Source organism: Ranitomeya variabilis, chromosome 2 (assembly GCF_051348905.1).
Source record: "Ranitomeya variabilis isolate aRanVar5 chromosome 2, aRanVar5.hap1, whole genome shotgun sequence".
Taxonomy (NCBI): domain Eukaryota; kingdom Metazoa; phylum Chordata; class Amphibia; order Anura; family Dendrobatidae; genus Ranitomeya; species Ranitomeya variabilis.
In genome coordinates this window covers 42,498,694-42,517,722 of record NC_135233.1, presented here as the reverse complement: position 1 = coordinate 42,517,722, position 19,029 = coordinate 42,498,694, and the positions used below count along the sequence as shown (strand labels likewise).

Here is a 19,029-nt window from a genome sequence, read left to right as displayed (position 1 = left end):
GTCTCTCTCTCTCTCTCCCCTCCCCAGAAACATAGGATCCAATTATCCAGATGTCAGCTAGTCGGATCCAGCAAAATAACCGGATCCGTCGCATCAATTTTTCACTATTTGCGATGGATCAATTTTTTTCAAAATTTGCCGGATTCAGCCTGACGGCAAAAAACTGATGTGTGAAAGTAGCCTTACCCGGCATTGATACAAATTAGGCAATGTTGACCTGGTTGGTCATCCTGTCCGATCCTCTTTGGCTTCCATGCCTTTCATTCTGAGCGCTACCGGCGCTTACTAGGCGCTGCAACGTCATGATGTTGTGTAAGGCATAGCAAGCATCGGAGGTGCCCAAGTTAACAGGATAAGGGTGCCTGACATAGAAGTAAAGACCGGCTGCCATGGAGGACTAAACTGGACACCGGACAATGGTGGAACAAATCGAAAAACATCCTGCTGCTTGGAGGGCTACATCCCCATCAAAACAAAGAAAACCTCCGCGAAACCCCAAAGACCCCAATGTACCACCACTAGTGATGACCATGGATCCAGCAGTGCATCATGCTATCCAGTCATTTTTCTATAGAGACTTTATATTTCTGACCCTGTTTCTGGATACTGGTAGGTAGTCCACGGGAAACGTACCTGCCCGACGTCCGTCCACGGCACTGTCTGGTGGATGGATAATTAAGCCATTATTTTTTTATGATTTATCGGAACAGAGAATCCCGATAAGGATCAGCGAAGGATATGTTATCTGTAAATGATGACCATGATAATCTCTAAATACAAAACGCACTAAATCGATTTTTTTTCTTGTGTCTCAATTTTTGCAGGTGGGGAAAGAACTTGTGGAGTCCACGAACTAATCTGTATTAGAAAAGGTAAGTGTTCACATTTTATACATACGGATAAAAAAGTCAGAGATAACATACTTTCCTTGCTTTTTTCCTCACATCTTGGCACCTCTTTGGGTTGTTTTTTTTTTCTAAATTTGTGTTTTCTATATATTGACTTAAAGGGAATGTCTTACCTATAAAAATAAATGTTAAGAAGGAAAGAAATGGAATTAAAGAATGTATACTTGCTGGCTTCTAACCCCCCCGTGGCTCTAACACAGGCCTCTCCGGTGGTCTCTGGTGATCAGGCCTGTGATTGTCTGCAGCGGTCAGGTGACAGGAACAGGAATATATCCAGTGCAGCCAATCACAGGCCAGAGCAGTCAAGTGACTGAAGTATGGGATATCATTGCCTCCTGTCTTTGTGGACACCACCAGAGCCGCCAGCGCTGGAGCAGGGGTAGATCAGGTGTATATGCATTCTTTGCATTATTCCAGTGACATTTTTTTCCTCTGCAAAATTCACAGTTTACCCACCTTTCTGCCTTTACAAATCATTAGATCTGCAATAATATCAGAAGACTTAATTGACATCTTGTGGATTTGAAATCTGCATTATTGGTCATTTGACGCCAGAGATTTTCTTATCAACGTGTGGATGAGACTTTGGGAGTAAACATCGGATTTTCTTCACACAAAAAAAGTTCTATTACATATACAGACCATGGGAACATAACCTTAGGCGGTATGGGAACATACCTGTAGGCGGTATGGGAACATACCCTTAGGCGGTATGGGAACATACCCTTAGGCGGTATGGGAACATACCCTTAGGCGGTATGGGAACATACCCTTAGGCGGTATGGGAACATACCCTTAGGCAGTATGGTAACATACCATTAGGCGGTATGGGAACATACCCTTAGGTGGTATGGGAAGATACCCTTAGGTGGTATGGGAACATACCTGTAGGCAGTATGGGAACATACCCTTAGGTGGTATGGGAACATACCATTAGGCGGTATGGGAACATACCATTAGGCGGTATGGGAACATACCCTTAGGTGGTATGGGAACACACCCTTAGGCGGTATGGGAACATACCCTTAGGCGGTATGGTAACATACCCTTAGGCAGTATGGTAACATACCATTAGGCGGTATGGGAACATACCCTTAGGCGATATTGGAACATACCCTTAGGCGGTATGGGAACATACCCTTAGGCGGTATGTTCCCATAAAGGTAAGTCTTTAGTTACCCTTGTGATGTGAACATTTTTCCAAAAAGGGATTGTGTACAATTCTTTTTCTGAGTTTTGGGAGTAGAAACTCCGCGAAAGGAGATGTTTTGAGTTTTGGAGGAGGATTTTGAACAGTTTATGCTCTGTTTCAGTAAAAAAAAAAACTCAAGGAAAAAGTCTTGGTGTGAACACACCCTGATAACACACCCTGTATATTACAGAGTTCATTAGGACAGGGCATAGATTGTAAATACTGCCATACAAACTAGTAGTTGTGCTTACATAAGCATAAACACATAGGCATGGATATATATGCACCATTGTTTCTCAATCAAGGTCGCTGTCTGCCTCAATAATGACATCACACTAGGCTGGCTAATCAAAAGAGCAGCTGGGGATGCCAACAGGATGGTGGTTCTCAGGGCTCCCATCCAGTGGCCACATTTTACTGACAAGGTCGCTGAACCGGGTCCTGCTAAAGTATTGCAGACTGTAGAAAAAAATCAAACAATTAAATGTTATAAAGAAAAAGTTTTAAAAAAATAAAGGTGGAATCCCCTCTATTTCCACAATTTAAAGATAAACAGAAAAAATTAAAAAAAAAAATTAAAATATTGCTAAGTTCGCAAAAATCCGATCCATCAAATTATAAAATTATTTAACCCAAACGGTAAACCCCCAAAGCATAAAAAAATAGAAACCGCATAAGTGCTATTTTTCAGTTATCGCACTTTCCTACAAAATGCAATAAAATCAAAGCATTACATGCACCTCAAAGTAGTACTAATGAAAGTGATTATGACTTTTAGAAGAAGGGAAGCAAAAATCAAAAATGAAAATTGGCCTTGGTGGGAAGATGTTAATATCATAAACGGTGACTAAGATGTCAGGACTCTAGGAGGATTGATTGATGGGACTCTAGGTGCATCGATTGACGGGACTCTAGGTGGATCAATTAACGGGACTCTAGGTGGTTCGATTGACGGGACTCTAGGTGGATCGATTGACGGGACTCTAGGTGGATCGATTGACGGGACTCTAGGTGGATCGATTGACGGGATTTTAGGTGGATTGATTGACAGGACTCTAGGTGGATCGATTGACGGGACTCTAGGTGGATTGATTGACGGGTCTCTAGGTGGATCAATTAATGGGACTCTAGGAGGATTGATTGATGGGACTCTAGGTGCATCGATTGACGGGACTCTAGGTGGATCAATTAACGGGACTCTAGGTGGTTCGATTGACGGGACTCTAGGTGGATCGATTGACGGGACTCTAGGTGGATCGATTGACGGGACTCTAGGTGGATCGATTGACGGGACTCTAGGTGGTTCGATTGACGGGACTCTAGGTGGAACGATTGACAGGACTCTAGGTGGATCGATTGACGGGACTCTAGGTGGATCGTTTCGTGGGACTCCAGTCCATCTGGCAGGTCACTAGTTTCTGGCTGCCGAACGGGAGGCTTGAGAATCTCTTGCTTTCCGGAATCCCAGGCGTGGCTTTTGATTAGCTAGGTGTTATGACCCCAATGGCGAGGGTCTCAGAGGAACGTGGAAGTCTGCAGAATACAAAAATCCAGCTCATAGGGTAGTGGTAACTGGGTTGACCATATATCTACTCCTAACGCCAACACTAGAAGTAGCCGGGGATCATTCCTACGTTGATTCTAGATTACACGCGCCAGCCGGAGAATCTAGCTACCCCTAGTAGAGGAAAACAAAGACCTTTCTTGCCTCCAGAGAAGGGGACCCCAAAGCTGGATAGAAGCCCCCCCACAAATAATGACGGTGAGGTAAGAGGAAATGACAAACACAGAAATGAACCAGGTTTAGCACAGAGAGGCCCGCTTACTGATAGCAGAATAAAGAAAGGTAACTTATATGGTCAACAAAAACCCTATCAAAATCCACACTGGAAATTCAAGAACCCCCGAACCGTCTAACGGTCCGGGGGGAGAACACCAGCCCCCTACAGCTTCCAGCAAAGGTCAGGATATAGATTTGGAACAAGCTGGACAAAAATACAAAACCAAAACAAATAGCAAAAAGCCAAAAGGCAGACTTAGCTGATATAACTGGAACCAGGATCAGTAGACAAGAGCACAGCAGACTAGCTCTGATAACTACGTTGCCAGGCATTGAACTAAAGGTCCAGGGAGCTTATATAGCAACACCCCTAACTAACGACCCAGGTGCGGATAAAAGGAATGACAGAAAAACCAGAGTCAAAAAACTAGTAACCACTAGAGGGAGCAAAAAGCAAATTCACAACAGTACCCCCCCCTTAGTGAGGGGTCACCGAACCCTCACCACGACCACCAGGGCGATCAGGATGAGCGGCATGAAAGGCACGAACTAAATCGGCCGCATAAACATCAGAGGCGACCACCCAGGAATTATCCTCCTGACCATAGCCCTTCCACTTGACCAGGTACTGAAGCCTCCGCCTGGAGAGGCGAGAATCCAAGATCTTCTCCACCACGTACTCCAACTCGCCCTCAACCAACACCGGAGCAGGAGGCTCAGCAGAAGGAACTACAGGCACAATGTACCGCCGCAACAAGGACCTATGAAATACATTGTGAATAGCAAACGACACAGGAAGATCCAGACGAAAAGATACAGGATTAAGGATTTCCAATATCTTGTAAGGCCCAATAAAACGAGGTTTAAATTTGGGAGAGGAGACCTTCATAGGAACAAAGCGGGAAGAAAGCCATACCAAATCCCCAACGCGTAGTCGGGGACCCACACCGCGGCGGCGGTTGGCAAAGCGCTGAGCCTTCTCCTGTGACAACTTCAAGTTGTCCACCACATGATTCCAGATCTGCTGCAACCTATCCACCACAGAATCCACCCCAGGACAGTCAGAAGGCTCCACATGACCCGAAGAAAAGCGAGGATGGAAACCAGAGTTGCAGAAAAAAGGCGAAACCAAGGTGGCGGAACTAGCCCGATTATTAAGGGCAAACTCAGCCAACGGCAAGAATGTCACCCAATCGTCCTGATCAGCAGAGACAAAACACCTCAAATAAGCCTCCAAAGTCTGATTGGTTCGCTCCGTCTGTCCATTAGTCTGAGGATGGAAAGCAGACGAAAACGACAAATCAATGCCCATCCTACTACAAAAGGATCGCCAGAACCTGGAAACGAACTGGGATCCTCTGTCTGACACAATATTCTCAGGGATGCCGTGCAAACGAACCACGTTCTGGAAAAACACAGGAACCAGATCGGCAGAGGAAGGCAGCTTAGGCAAAGGAACCAAATGGACCATCTTGGAGAAGCGATCACATATCACCCAGATAACGGACATGCCCTGAGATAGCGGAAGATCAGAAATGAAATCCATGGAGATATGTGTCCAAGGTCTCTTCGGGACAGGCAAGGGCAAGAGCAAACCGCTGGCACGAGAACAGCAAGGCTTAGCTCGAGCACAAGTCCCACAGGACTGCACAAATGACCGCACATCCCTCGACAAGGAAGGCCACCAAAAGGACCTGGCCACCAGATCTCTGGTGCCAAAAATTCCCGGGTGACCTGCCAACACCGAGGAATGAACCTCGGAAATGACTCTGCTGGTCCACTTATCCGGAACAAACTGTCTGTCAGGTGGACAAGACTCAGGCCTATCAGCCTGAAATCTCTGCATCACACGTCGCAGATCCGGAGAAATAGCTGACAAGATAACTCCATCTTTAAGAATACCAACAGGATCAGCGACTCCAGGAGCATCAGGCACAAAGCTCCTAGAAAGAGCATCGGCCTTCACATTCTTTGAACCTGGTAAATACGAGACAACAAAATCAAAGCGGGAGAAAAACAATGACCAGCGGGCCTGTCTCGGATTAAGGCGTTTAGCAGACTCGAGATACATCAGATTTTTGTGATCAGTCAAGACCACCACACGATGCTTAGCACCCTCGAGCCAATGACGCCACTCCTCAAATGCCCATTTCATGGCCAACAACTCCCGATTGCCCACATCATAATTTCGCTCGGCAGGCGAAAACTTCCTAGAGAAAAAGGCACAAGGTTTCATAACAGAGCAACCAGGGCCTCTCTGCGACAAAACGGCCCCTGCCCCAATCTCCGAAGCATCCACCTCAACCTGAAAGGGAAGTGAGACGTCAGGCTGGCACAAAACAGGCGCCGAAGTAAACCGGCGTTTCAACTCCTGGAAAGCCTCCACGGCAGCAGGAGCCCAGTTAGCTACATCGGAGCCCTTCTTGGTCATATCCGTCAAAGGTTTCACAATGCTAGAAAAATTAGCGATAAAACGACGGTAGAAGTTAGCGAAGCCCAAGAACTTCTGAAGACTCTTAACTGACGAGGGCTGAGTCCAATCAAGAATAGCTCGGACCTTGACTGGGTCCATCTCCACAGCAGAAGGGGAAAAAATGAACCCCAAAAAGGGAACCTTCTGCACACCAAAGAGACACTTTGAGCCCTTGACAAACAAAGAATTTTCACGCAAAATTTTAAAGACCAACCTGACCTGCTCCACATGCGAATCCCAATTATCAGAAAAAACCAAAATATCATCCAGATAAACAATCAAAAATTTATCCAGATACTTCCGGAAAATGTCATGCATAAAGGACTGAAAAACTGAAGGCGCATTGGAGAGCCCAAAAGGCATCACCAAGTACTCAAAATGACCTTCGGGCGTATTGAATGCGGTTTTCCATTCATCACCTTGCTTAATGCGCACAAGGTTGTACGCACCACGAAGGTCTATCTTGGTGAACCACTTGGCACCCTTAATCCGGGCAAACAAGTCAGACAACAGCGGTAAAGGATACTGAAATTTGACAGTGATCTTATTTAAAAGCCGATAATCAATACAAGGTCTCAAAGATCCGTCCTTTTTTGCCACAAAAAAGAATCCCGCACCAAGAGGGGAAGAAGACGGACGAATATGTCCCTTCTCCATAGACTCCTTGATATATGAACGCATAGCGGTATGTTCAGGTACCGACAGATTAAACAGTCTTCCCTTAGGAAATTTACTGCCTGGGATCAAATCTATAGCACAGTCACAGTCCCTATGAGGAGGCAGTGCACTGGACTCAGACTCACTGAAGACATCCTGATAATCAGACAAATAGTCCGGAACTTCCGAAGGCGTAGAAGAAGCAATAGACACAGGCAGGGAATCCCCATGAATACCACGACAGCCCCAACTTGAGACTGACATAGCCTTCCAGTCCAGGACTGGATTATGGGTCTGTAACCATGGCAGCCCTAAAACAACCAAATCATGCATTTTATGTAAAACCAGGAAACGTATCACCTCGCGGTGTTCAGGAGTCATGCACATGGTAACCTGTGTCCAATACTGCGGTTTATTTGCTGCCAATGGTGTAGCATCAATACCCCTAAGAGGAATAGGATTTTCTAATGGTTCAAGAGTAAAACCACAGCGCTTAGCAAATGAGAGATCCATGAGACTCAGGGCAGCACCTGAATCTACAAATGCCATGACAGGATAAGATGACAGTGAGCAAATCAAAGTTACAGACAGAATAAATTTAGGTTGCAAATTACCAACGGTGACAGGACTAACAACCTTAGCTATACGTTTAGAGCATGCTGAGATAACATGTGTAGAATCACCACAGTAGTAGCACAAGCCATTCCGGCGTCTATGAATTTTCCGCTCATTTCTAGTCAGGATTCTATCACATTGCATTAAATCAGGTGTCTGTTCAGACAACACCATGAGGGAATTTGCGTTTTTTCTATCACATTGCACCGAATTAGGTGTCTGTTCAGACAACACCATGAGGGAATTTGCGGTTTTGCGCTCCCGCAACCGCCGGTCAATTTGAATAGCCAGTGCCATAGTATCATTCAGACCTGTGGGAATGGGAAAACCCACCATAACATTCTTAATGGCTTCAGAAAGGCCATTTCTAAAATTAGCGGCCAGTGCACACTCGTTCCAATGTGTCAGCACGGACCATTTCCGAAATTTTTGGCAATACACTTCAGCCTCGTCCTGCCCCTGAGACATAGCCAGCAAGGCCTTTTCTGCCTGAATCTCAAGATTGGGTTCCTCATAAAGTAAACCGAGCGCCAGAAAAAACGCATCAAGATCAGCCAATGCCGGATCTCCTGGCGCCAGCGAAAAAGCCCAATCCTGAGGGTCGCCCCGTAAGAACGAAATAACAATTTTTACTTGCTGAGCAGAATCTCCAGATGAACAGGGTCTCAGGGACAAAAACAATTTACAATTATTCACGAAATTCCTAAACTTAAACCTGTCTCCGGAAAACAGTTCAGGAATCGGTATTTTAGGTTCTGACCTAGGATTTCTGATAACATAGTCTTGTATGCCCTGCACACGAGTAGCCAGCTGGTCCACACTTGTAATCAAGGTCTAGACATTCATGTCTGCAGCAAGCATAGCCACTCTGAGGTAAAGGGGAAGAAGAAAAAAAAAAACTCAGAATCTTCTTTCTTATAATCCCTCTTCTGCAATGCATTAAACATTTAATACTGGCCTGGCAAACTGTTATGACCCCAATGGCGAGGGTCTCAGAGGAACGTGGAAGTCTGCAGAATACAAAAATCCAGCTCATAGGGTAGTGGTAACTGGGTTGACCATATATCTACTCCTAACGCCAACACTAGAAGTAGCCGGGGATCATTCCTACGTTGATTCTAGATTACACGCGCCAGCCGGAGAATCTAGCTACCCCTAGTAGAGGAAAACAAAGACCTTTCTTGCCTCCAGAGAAGGGGACCCCAAAGCTGGATAGAAGCCCCCCACAAATAATGACGGTGAGGTAAGAGGAAATGACAAACACAGAAATGAACCAGGCTTAGCACAGAGAGGCCCGCTTACTGATAGCAGAATAAAGAAAGGTAACTTATATGGTCAACAAAAACCCTATCAAAATCCACACTGGAAATTCAAGAACCCCCGAACCGTCTAACGGTCCGGGGGGAGAACACCAGCCCCCTACAGCTTCCAGCAAAGGTCAGGATATAGATTTGGAACAAGCTGGACAAAAATACAAAACCAAAACAAATAGCAAAAAGCCAAAAGGCAGACTTAGCTGATATAACTGGAACCAGGATCAGTAGACAAGAGCACAGCAGACTAGCTCTGATAACTACGTTGCCAGGCATTGAACTAAAGGTCCAGGGAGCTTATATAGCAACACCCCTAACTAACGACCCAGGTGCGGATAAAAGGAATGACAGAAAAACCAGAGTCAAAAAACTAGTAACCACTAGAGGGAGCAAAAAGCAAATTCACAACAGCTAGGGCTGGTACCACGTCATCATTGCAGCGTGGTGCATAGATGATGTCACACAAGCCTGGCTAATCAATCCAACACAAGTAAAAGACTTGGAGAGCTCCTGTCCAGTGGTCACAGAGCACTGTCCTGGGCGATGGACCGCAGTCCCATGAATTGATCCGCCTAACTCTCAGTTGTCACGTATAGGGATAGTTGTACCTAATTCTGGCACAACTAGTAGGAAGTATTTTGGGGAGGGGGTATGATATTTTATCCAGCAGGTAGATGTTCTCCTTCCTATTAGGCCATGCACAGAGCAAATTTATTTCAAAGGAGAAAAACACCAGGTTACCGCAGTTTTTGTCAAAAGTTTTTCCTTTGTCCTTAATTATGTATTGTATGCTTGAAGATCTCCTATTGCTCGTAAAATGTGTGTTCTTGTCCCCCCGCCGGCTGAGCTTTTCTTTGCGTTGTGCTTAATGGAGTGGACTGCTCTCGCTGCCTTTCAGGGAGTGGTTTGCAGCCTTTGATAAAAGCTGAGTATAACATTCTGCTCTGTGTAATGAAGCGGAGGATTATAAAGAGACCATATGATGCGTAACACCGCAACTAAACATAAAAGATCTCCGTGTTCTTCCAACCTTGACCGACCCACCAAATCTCATTCATTTGACATGTGGAATATATTACAGAATTTGTTTTTTTTTTTTTCAGTAACATTATAAGAAATTGTCCGACTCTTTACAGTAACTAAAGACCTGTATCTGTAGGGAATCTGTCATCAAGAAGTGACCTATTGTTTTATGTTTCTATCTTTTTTTTAAAATATTTTTCGTTATTTTTTTTAGTTGCTTTTTTAATTTTTATTGCAGTTTTCACGCTAATTACTCACATCAAAGGGTTTGTCACATTGTCTTTCTTCAGGAGCACACCTGTTATGGACTGGTAATTTAGGAGCGACATGCGACTAGCTCTGAGCAGGTGGTAACTATACAGACCGCAGTTCCTGATCTTAACACAACACTAGAAGTAGCCGTGGGATGTTCCTGTCACTCCCTGGACACCTCGTCACAGCCGGAGAACTAGCTACCCCTAAAGGTAGAAACAGGAAAGCTATCTTGCCTCAGAGAAGATTCCCAAAGGATAGGACAGCCCCCCACAAATATTGACTGTGAGAGGAGAAGGAAATGACATACATAGAATGAAACAAGATTCAGCAAAGGAGGCCACTACTAGCTAGATAGATAGTAAGGAAAGAACACTGTGCGGTCAGTAATAAAAACTAGAAAAAGTCCACCGCAGAGATATGCAAAAATCTCCACACCTGACTAAAGGTGTGGAGGGCAAAATCTGCAGCCCAGAGCTTCCAGCTTAGCTGAATAGATCCATACTGATAAGCTGGACAAATGAGCAAAACATAGAATGTGCTGAACAATAAAGTCCACAACAAGTGGACTACAAAAGGACAAGCAAGGACTTATCTTTGCTGAACTGGACAGAGTGTCACGGAAATCCAAAAGAGCAGTGGCTCCAAGCAGGAAAAATTGACAACTGGAATTGATTGAGGGATAAGGCCAGACTAAAATAGCCGAGCCAGAAAGACGATCAGTGGAAGCAGCTGCTGATGCTAAATCCAAGAAGCAGCTATACCACTCAAAACCACAGGAGGGAGCCCAAGAGCAGAATTCACAAAAGTGCTACTTGCAACCACCGGAGGGAGCCCAAGAGCGGAATTCACAACAGTACCCCCCCCCCTTGAGGAGGGGTCACCGAACCCTCACCAGAGCCCCCAGGCCGATCAGGACGAGCCAAGTGAAAAGCACGAACCAAATCGGCAGCATGGACATCGGAGGCAACCACCCAAGAATTATCCTCCTGGCCATAACCCTTCCACTTAACAAGATACTGAAGCCTCCGCCTCGAAAAACGAGAATCCAAAATTTTCTCAACCACATATTCCAACTCCCCCTCAACCAACACCGGGGCAGGAGGATCAACAGAGGGAACAATGGGTACCACATATCTCCGCAACAAAGATCTATGGAAAACATTGTGGATGGCAAAAGAGGCTGGAAGGGCCAAACGAAAAGACACTGGATTGATAATCTCAGAAACCTTATAAGGACCAATAAACCGAGGCTTGAACTTAGGGGAAGAAACCTTCATAGGAACATGACGAGAAGATAACCAGACTAAATCCCCCACACGAAGCCGAGGACCAACACACCGACGGCGGTTAGCAAAACGCTGAGCCTTTTCCTGAGACAACGTCAAATTGTCTACCACATGAGTCCAAATCTGCTGTAACCTGTCCATCACAGAATCTACACCAGGACAATCAGAAGGCTCAACCTGCCCTGAAGAAAAACGAGGATGGAAACCAAAATTACAAAAAAAAGGCGAAACCAAAGTAGCCAAACTGGCCCGATTATTAAGGGCAAACTCGGCCAACAGCAAGAAAGCCACCCAATCATCCTGATCAGCAGACACAAAGCATCTCAAATAGGTTTCCAAGGTTTGATTAGTTCGCTCAGTTTGGCCATTTGTCTGAGGATGGAACGCCGAAGAAAAAGACAAATTAATGCCCATCCTAGCACAAAAGGCCCGCCAAAACCTGGAAACAAACTGGGAACCTCTGTCAGACACAATATTTTCCGGAATGCCATGCAAACGAACCACATGCTGAAAAAACAATGGAACCAAATCAGAGGAGGAAGGCAATTTAGGCAAAGGTACCAAATGGACCATTTTAGAGAACCGGTCACAAACCACCCAGATAACAGACATCCTCTGGGACACAGGAAGATCCAAAATAAAATCCATGGAAATATGCGTCCAGGGCCTCTCAGGGACAGGCAAAGGCAAAAGCAACCCACTAGCGCGGGAACAGCAAGGCTTAGCCCGGGCACAAGTCCCACAGGACTGCACAAAAGAACGCACATCCCGCGACGAGGAAGGCCACCAAAAGGACCTAGCCACCAAATCTCTGGTACCAAAAATCCCAGGATGACCGGCTAACACCGAACAATGGACCTCAGAAATTACCTTACTTGTCCATCTATCAGGAACAAACAGCTTCCCCATAGGACAGCGGTCAGGTTTATCATCCTGAAATTCCTGAAGCACCCGCCGTAAATCAGGGGAGATGGCAGAAAGAATCACCCCTTCCCTAAGAATGCCAACCGGCTCAAGAACTCCAGGAGAATCAGGCAAAAAACTCCTAGAGAGGGCATCCGCTTTAACATTCTTAGATCCCGGAAGATATGAAACCACAAAATCGAAACGGAAGAAAAACAGGGACCATCGAGCCTGTCTAGGGTTCAGCCGCTTGGCCGACTCGAGGTAAATCAAATTCTTATGATCGGTCAAGACCACAACGCGGTGCTTGGCTCCCTCAAGCCAATGTTGCCACTCCTCAAATGCCCACTTCATAGCCAACAACTCCCGATTGCCGACATCATAATTGCGTTCCGCAGGCGAAAACTTTTGGGAAAAGAAGGCACATGGTTTCATCAAGGAACCATCAGAATTCCTCTGTGACAAAACGGCCCCTGCCCCAATCTCAGAAGTGTCAACCTCAACCTGAAAAGGAAGAGACATATCCGGCTGACGCAAGACAGGGGCAGAAGTAAATCGGCGCTTAAACTCCTGAAAGGCCTCAACAGCCTCAGAGGACCAATTTTTCACATCAGCGCCTTTCTTCGTCAAATCGGTCAGGGGCTTAACCACACTAGAGAAGTTGGCAATGAAACGGCGATAAAAATTAGCAAAGCCCAAAATTTTCTGAAGGCTCCTCACAGATGTGGGTTGAATCCAGTCATGAATGGCTTGGACCTTAACAGGATCCATTTCTATAGACGAAGGAGAAAAAATAAACCCCCAAAAAGAGACCTTCTGAACTCCAAATAGGCACTTAGACCCCTTCACAAATAGAGCATTATCACGAAGGATCTGGAATACCATCCTGACCTGCTTCACATGAGACTCCCAATCATTGGAAAAAATCTAAATATCATCCAAATACACAATCAAGAATTTATCAAGATAATTGCGAAAAATGTCATGCATGAAGGACTGAAATACAGAAGGAGCATTAGAAAGCCCGAAAGGCATCACCAGGTATTCAAAATGGCCTTCGGGCGTATTAAATGCAGTTTTCCATTCGTCACCCTGTTTAATACGAACAAGATTATATGCCCCTCGAAGGTCAATCTTGGTAAACCAACTAGCCCCCTTAATCCGAGCAAACAAATCAGAGAGCAAAGGTAAAGGGTATTGGAATTTGACCGTGATCTTATTAAGAAGGCGATAATCAATACAGGGTCTCAAGGAGCCATCCTTCTTGGCAACAAAAAATAATCCCGCTCCCAATGGTGACGAAGATGGCCGAATATGCCCCTTCTCCAAGGACTCCTTAACATAGCGCCGCATAGCGGTATGTTCTGGCACAGACAGGTTGAAAAGTCGGCCCTTAGGGAACTTAGAGCCTGGAATCAAGTCAATAGCACAATCACAGTCCCTATGTGGAGGAAGGGAACTGGACTTGGGCTCATCGAATACATCCTGGAAATCTGACAAAAATTCAGGAACATCAGAAGAGGGGGAAGAGGAAATTGACATTAAAGGAACGTCACTATGTACCCCTTGACAACCCCAACTAGTCACAGACATCGATTTCCAATCCAACACTGGATTGTGTACTTGTAACCATGGAAAACCCAGTACAACAACTTCATGTAAATTATGCAACACCAGAAAACGACAATCTTCCTGATGTGCTGGAGCCATGCACATAGTCAGCTGAGTCCAATACTGAGGTTTATTCTTGGCCAACGGTGTAGCATCAATACCCCTCAAAGGAATAGGGCTCTGCAAAGGCTGCAAAGAAAAACCACAGCGCCTGGCGAATTCTAAGTCCATTAAGTTCAGGGCAGCGCCTGAATCCACAAATGCCATGACAGAGAAAGATGACAATGAGCAAATCAGGGTCACAGACAGGAGAAACTTAGGCTGTACAGTACTAATGGTAACAGATCTAGCGACCCTCTTAATACGCTTAGGGCAATCAGAGATAGTATGAGCTGAATCACCACAGTAAAAACACAGCCCATTCTGACGTCTGTATCCCCTCTGTTCCGCTCTGGTCAGAATCCTATCACATTGCATAGGCTCAGGACTCTGTTCAGAGGATGCTGCCATATGGTGCACCACTTTGCGCTCGCGCAGGTGCCGATCAATCTGAATGGCTAGAGACATAGATTCGCTCAGACCAACAGGCGTGGGGAACCCCACCATAACATCTTTAAGGGCTTCAGAAAGACCCTTTCTGAAAATTGCTGCCAGAGCGTCCTCATTCCATTTAGTGAGCACAGACCATTTTCTAAATTTCTGGCAGTATAATTCTGCCTCTTCCTGACCCTGGCACAGGGCCAACAAGGTTTTTTCCTCATGATCCACAGAGTTAGGTTCGTCATACAATAATCCGAGCGATTGAAAAAATGCATCTACATTAAGCAATGCCGGATCCCCTGACTCAAGGGAGAATGCCCAGTCCTGAGGGTCACCACGCAGCAGAGAAATAACTATTTTAACTTGCTGAGTGGGGTCACCAGAGGAACGGGGTTTCAGAGCAAAAAACAATTTGCAGTTATTTTTAAAGTTCAAAAACTTAGATCTATCCCCGTAAAACAAATCTGGAGTAGGAATTCTAGGCTCTAAGGCTGGAGTCTGAACAACATAATCTTGGATACTCTGAACTCTTGCAGCAAGCTGATCCACATGAGAAAACAAACCCTGAACATCCATGTCCGCGCCCAAATCCACCCAGAGATTAAGAGGAAGGAAAAAGACAAAACAGACTAAAGAAAAAAAATGGCTCAGAACTCTTTTTCTTTTCCTTCTTTTGAGATGCATTCAACTCATTTTTGGCCAGTTGTACTGTTATGGACTGGTGATTTAGGAGCGACATGCGACTAGCTCTGAGCAGGTGGTAACTATACAGACCGCAGTTCCTGATCTTAACACAACACTAGCAGTAGCCGTGGGATGTTCCTGTCACTCCCTGGACACCTCGTCACAGCCGGAGAACTAGCTACCCCTAAAGGTAGAAACAGGAAAGCTATCTTGCCTCAGAGAAGATTCCCAAAGGATAGGACAGCCCCCCACAAATATTGACTGTGAGAGGAGAAGGAAATGACATACATAGAATGAAACAAGATTCAGCAAAGGAGGCCACTACTAGCTAGATAGATAGTAAGGAAAGAACACTGTGCGGTCAGTAATAAAAACTAGAAAAAGTCCACCGCAGAGATATGCAAAAAGGTGTGGAGGGCAAAATCTGCAGCCCAGAGCTTCCAGCTTAGCTGAATAGATCCATACTGATAAGCTGGACAAATGAGCAAAACATAGAATGTGCTGAACAATAAAGTCCACAACAAGTGGACTACAAAAGGACAAGCAAGGACTTATCTTTGCTGAACTGGACAGAGTGTCAGGGAAATCCAAAAGAGCAGTGGCTCCAAGCAGGAACAATTGACAACTGGCATTGATTGAGGGATAAGGCCAGACTAAAATAGCCGAGCCAGAAAGACGATCAGTGGAAGCAGCTGCTGATGCTAAATCCAAGAAGCAGCTATACCACTCAAAACCACAGGAGGGAGCCCAAGAGCAGAATTCACAAAAGTGCTACTTACAACCACCGGAGGGAGCCCAAGAGCGGAATTCACAACACACACCGCTCCCCTGCCTTCTGCCTGCCGGGACTGATGTGCCATTGGAGAAACGCTACGTTCTTCAATGGTCATACTTTGCAAGTGTTGGAGGAGCACTGGATGAAGCAAAGAGCTTGCAAGTGCGCGCTCCTTGCCTAGGAAACCGGCCATCACTGATAGAATACAGGAGGTGCCCGGTAACCTAGGCAATGAGCAGAATACCATAGAGTTAAAAATTTGAGAGCAGGGTAGATTTTTAATAGGAGGTAAATTATAAAGTTGCAGAGTTTACAGAGCAGAAACTGAGCAGGACATCCAAGATTTTGAAGAGTTTTACAATTTCCAGAAGGATTTAGGGTATTTCCGCTCTAAAAATTCCTTGAAAAACGCTGTCTGCAAATAGGTTGATTATTACGATAACAGGCAGGATTGCAATAAGCCCTAATATAAAGCAGAAGGCAGATAACACACAATCACAATTTTCACATAGTAGATTGATGTGGAGAGCTAAGCTCCTCACCCTCTCTGCGCCGTGACGTCTGCACGGGGCACAAAGCGTGAGCACAACGCTCTTCCATAGAAGTCAATAGTTGTTTTTTTTATTGCTTCGTAATCTGGTACCCAAATCGTCATCCCTGAGCACCTCGGGCCCTCTTATGTACGGCCAGTCTTGTTCTTGGGTTAATGGTAATGCAATAGTTATAGTAGAAGCATCTTTTCCTTCCCCTTTGGATACTTTTACAGCTGTTTCCAGAGGTGCACTCATTTATGGATTTGGACCAGTGTGATCGGTGGGTTAGTGCTACGGAATGTGGCGCAGAACGTTTTCTTTTTTTTTTTTCTTAATGACAAGGCTCGCACGTTCCTGTTATGCAAATCTGCTTCTGTCTGCAAAAAGTGAAGGTAAAAACGCCAAGCTGTTATCTTATATACCCTCACTCCCAATTACCATTATTTGCAGCAGCGAGTCTAATACATGTAAATCTCCACGCATCACTTAGTAATATAAACCATTTTTGTGCCTTTCTACGATCAATGGGGCTGTGACGCCTACTGGAGTTGGCTCATTTCCAAAATACATTGCTTTTGTAGTCTTTTTTTGTGGATTATCTAAAGAGCAATTTGTTGTTTTTTTATCACGTGGATATTAGATCTAGTAAGATCTTAACGATTTTTTTTCTTACAGAAATAGTCTTTCACTTCAGGGGTCTTCGCCAACTAAAACTCTCTGTACTGATGAAGGGCAAAATCTGCGAAACAATGCAGTCTATAGGTAGGCGTCACTGATTACACTGATAACCTGCAGTCATGGCTCAAGGCTTTTTTAAGGTGTTTTCCTACAAAAATCCCTTAAACTTAACTTATTTTTACCAGGCAACCCCTTTATCACCTATTCATAGGATAGGTGATGACTTATAGATTGGTGGGGGTCTGGGCTCTGGGATCAGCACCGATCGGCATAATGGATAACTTTTACCCCTGTTAGAATAGTGCTGGGGTGCACCAGTGTGACCTGCGAACCATTTGTTCTTTGTGGCTGCCGAGCGCTGCACTCCTTTTTATATAGCAGCCCCATAGAGAATGAATAGAGTGGCGGTCGGGCCGTCCCAATCTAACGGTGTTAAAAGTGACTCGTTGGGGATAACAATTCCTCATTCTGCCGATCCATGCAAGTCCAGTGGTCTAATCCCCAATCAGTAAGTTATCGCCTATCCTGTGGATGGACTGGAACCCACCCACTCATGCTCGTCCAGTCAAATGCCAACTACAGAGTTGACAAAAAGATTTGCACTGCCATGGTCTGGCATCCAGATCAGTTCTCCATGTCAAATCCAACAGCGCAATCTTCAGTTCTGCGGCTGGCTTCCTGGGTGGCTGGCATTACTAGCCTTACAACATCATGACATTGCTTGTCCTAGTGAACGTCAGAGGTGCCGAAGGTGCTGGCCCCAAAAGCAAAGCCTGCACTGGTCCAGCTGCCAAGGAGGACTAAGCTGGATGCCGGAGCAGATCATTGCAAATCTTTTTTGCTATACTCTAGTCTATAAGCAGCACATTCCAAATAACGGTAGAAGTTGAGGTACTTGAAGAAAACTCTACTTGAGAATTCTACAGAGCAGAAAATATATAAAAATTCCAAATAAAGATATGTGAGACATGTAATGACTGACAGTCTGCTCTCCTGATCTACATGTTGAGACATTGGTAACGTCTCCTTTCATTTACAATAAGCTCTGGAGGCAGATTCTCAGGGAGATCTATGTCCCGCCCATAGATCTTAACAGATCATTTATATATTAAGAAAAACGTGGATTTCTCTTGAATAAAACATCAGATCGCAGATATCAAAATATCCTTTTATTCAACTTTTTACAACCTACATGGCCATATAGACAGCTTGGGTGGCATGGTCCTACTGACTGATTCCATTGAAGCATCCATTGAGTAGGTGAGATAATTGGTTAGACATTGTACTTATCTTTTGATGGTAATATCGTTCCCACATTTTCCTTCTAGATTAGTTTGCATTCTTGTAGGACTCCCTACGCCACCCTGTTCTTAGCAAGGAGGACCAATAACTACTCAAGACAACCAAGGGGAGAAAAAAGGAGAAAGCAGACAGCCCCCTCTGTCTCCAATAGCTTTTCATAGAAAATCTCCTCTTATGTCTTTTTAACCAGTAATGGTTTCTCACCAGTAATTGTGTTTTTACTTATTAATATATCAATATTCAATATAGTTTATTCCTTCGAAAACACCAATCAGATTTATCTGCAGGCATTGGTACTAATAGCATTAAATTGTGGGGGTCAAAAAAGTCTTTAAGTTTTACCTAGAACACTCAGTAGTAAATCTCATAGATTTAGAAGACATGTGAATCAGTGGACTAAAACCAGGGTTGGAAGGATGGTCAATATCCAGAAGATCAAGGATCAATGGGAAACAGAAAAGGATAAAAATACAGATTTTCGCAAGCAACAGAGCAAATTTG

The 19,029-nt window shown here is 44.9% G+C and overlaps 1 protein-coding gene across 2 annotated transcripts in view; it reads left to right on the top strand.

Moving 5' to 3' along the window:
* SYT14 (synaptotagmin 14) overlaps positions 1 to 19,029 on the top strand; it is a 203,785-nt gene that overhangs the window by 29,630 nt on the left and 155,126 nt on the right. The window contains exons 2-3 of one of the 2 annotated variants that reach the window (XM_077282335.1): positions 825 to 872; positions 17,224 to 17,310. In XM_077282335.1, the coding sequence (XP_077138450.1) occupies positions 825 to 872; positions 17,224 to 17,310 (135 nt within the window). The remainder of the gene's footprint in view (positions 1 to 824; positions 873 to 17,223; positions 17,311 to 19,029) is intronic. The other variant, XM_077282336.1, reaches the window with a different exon arrangement.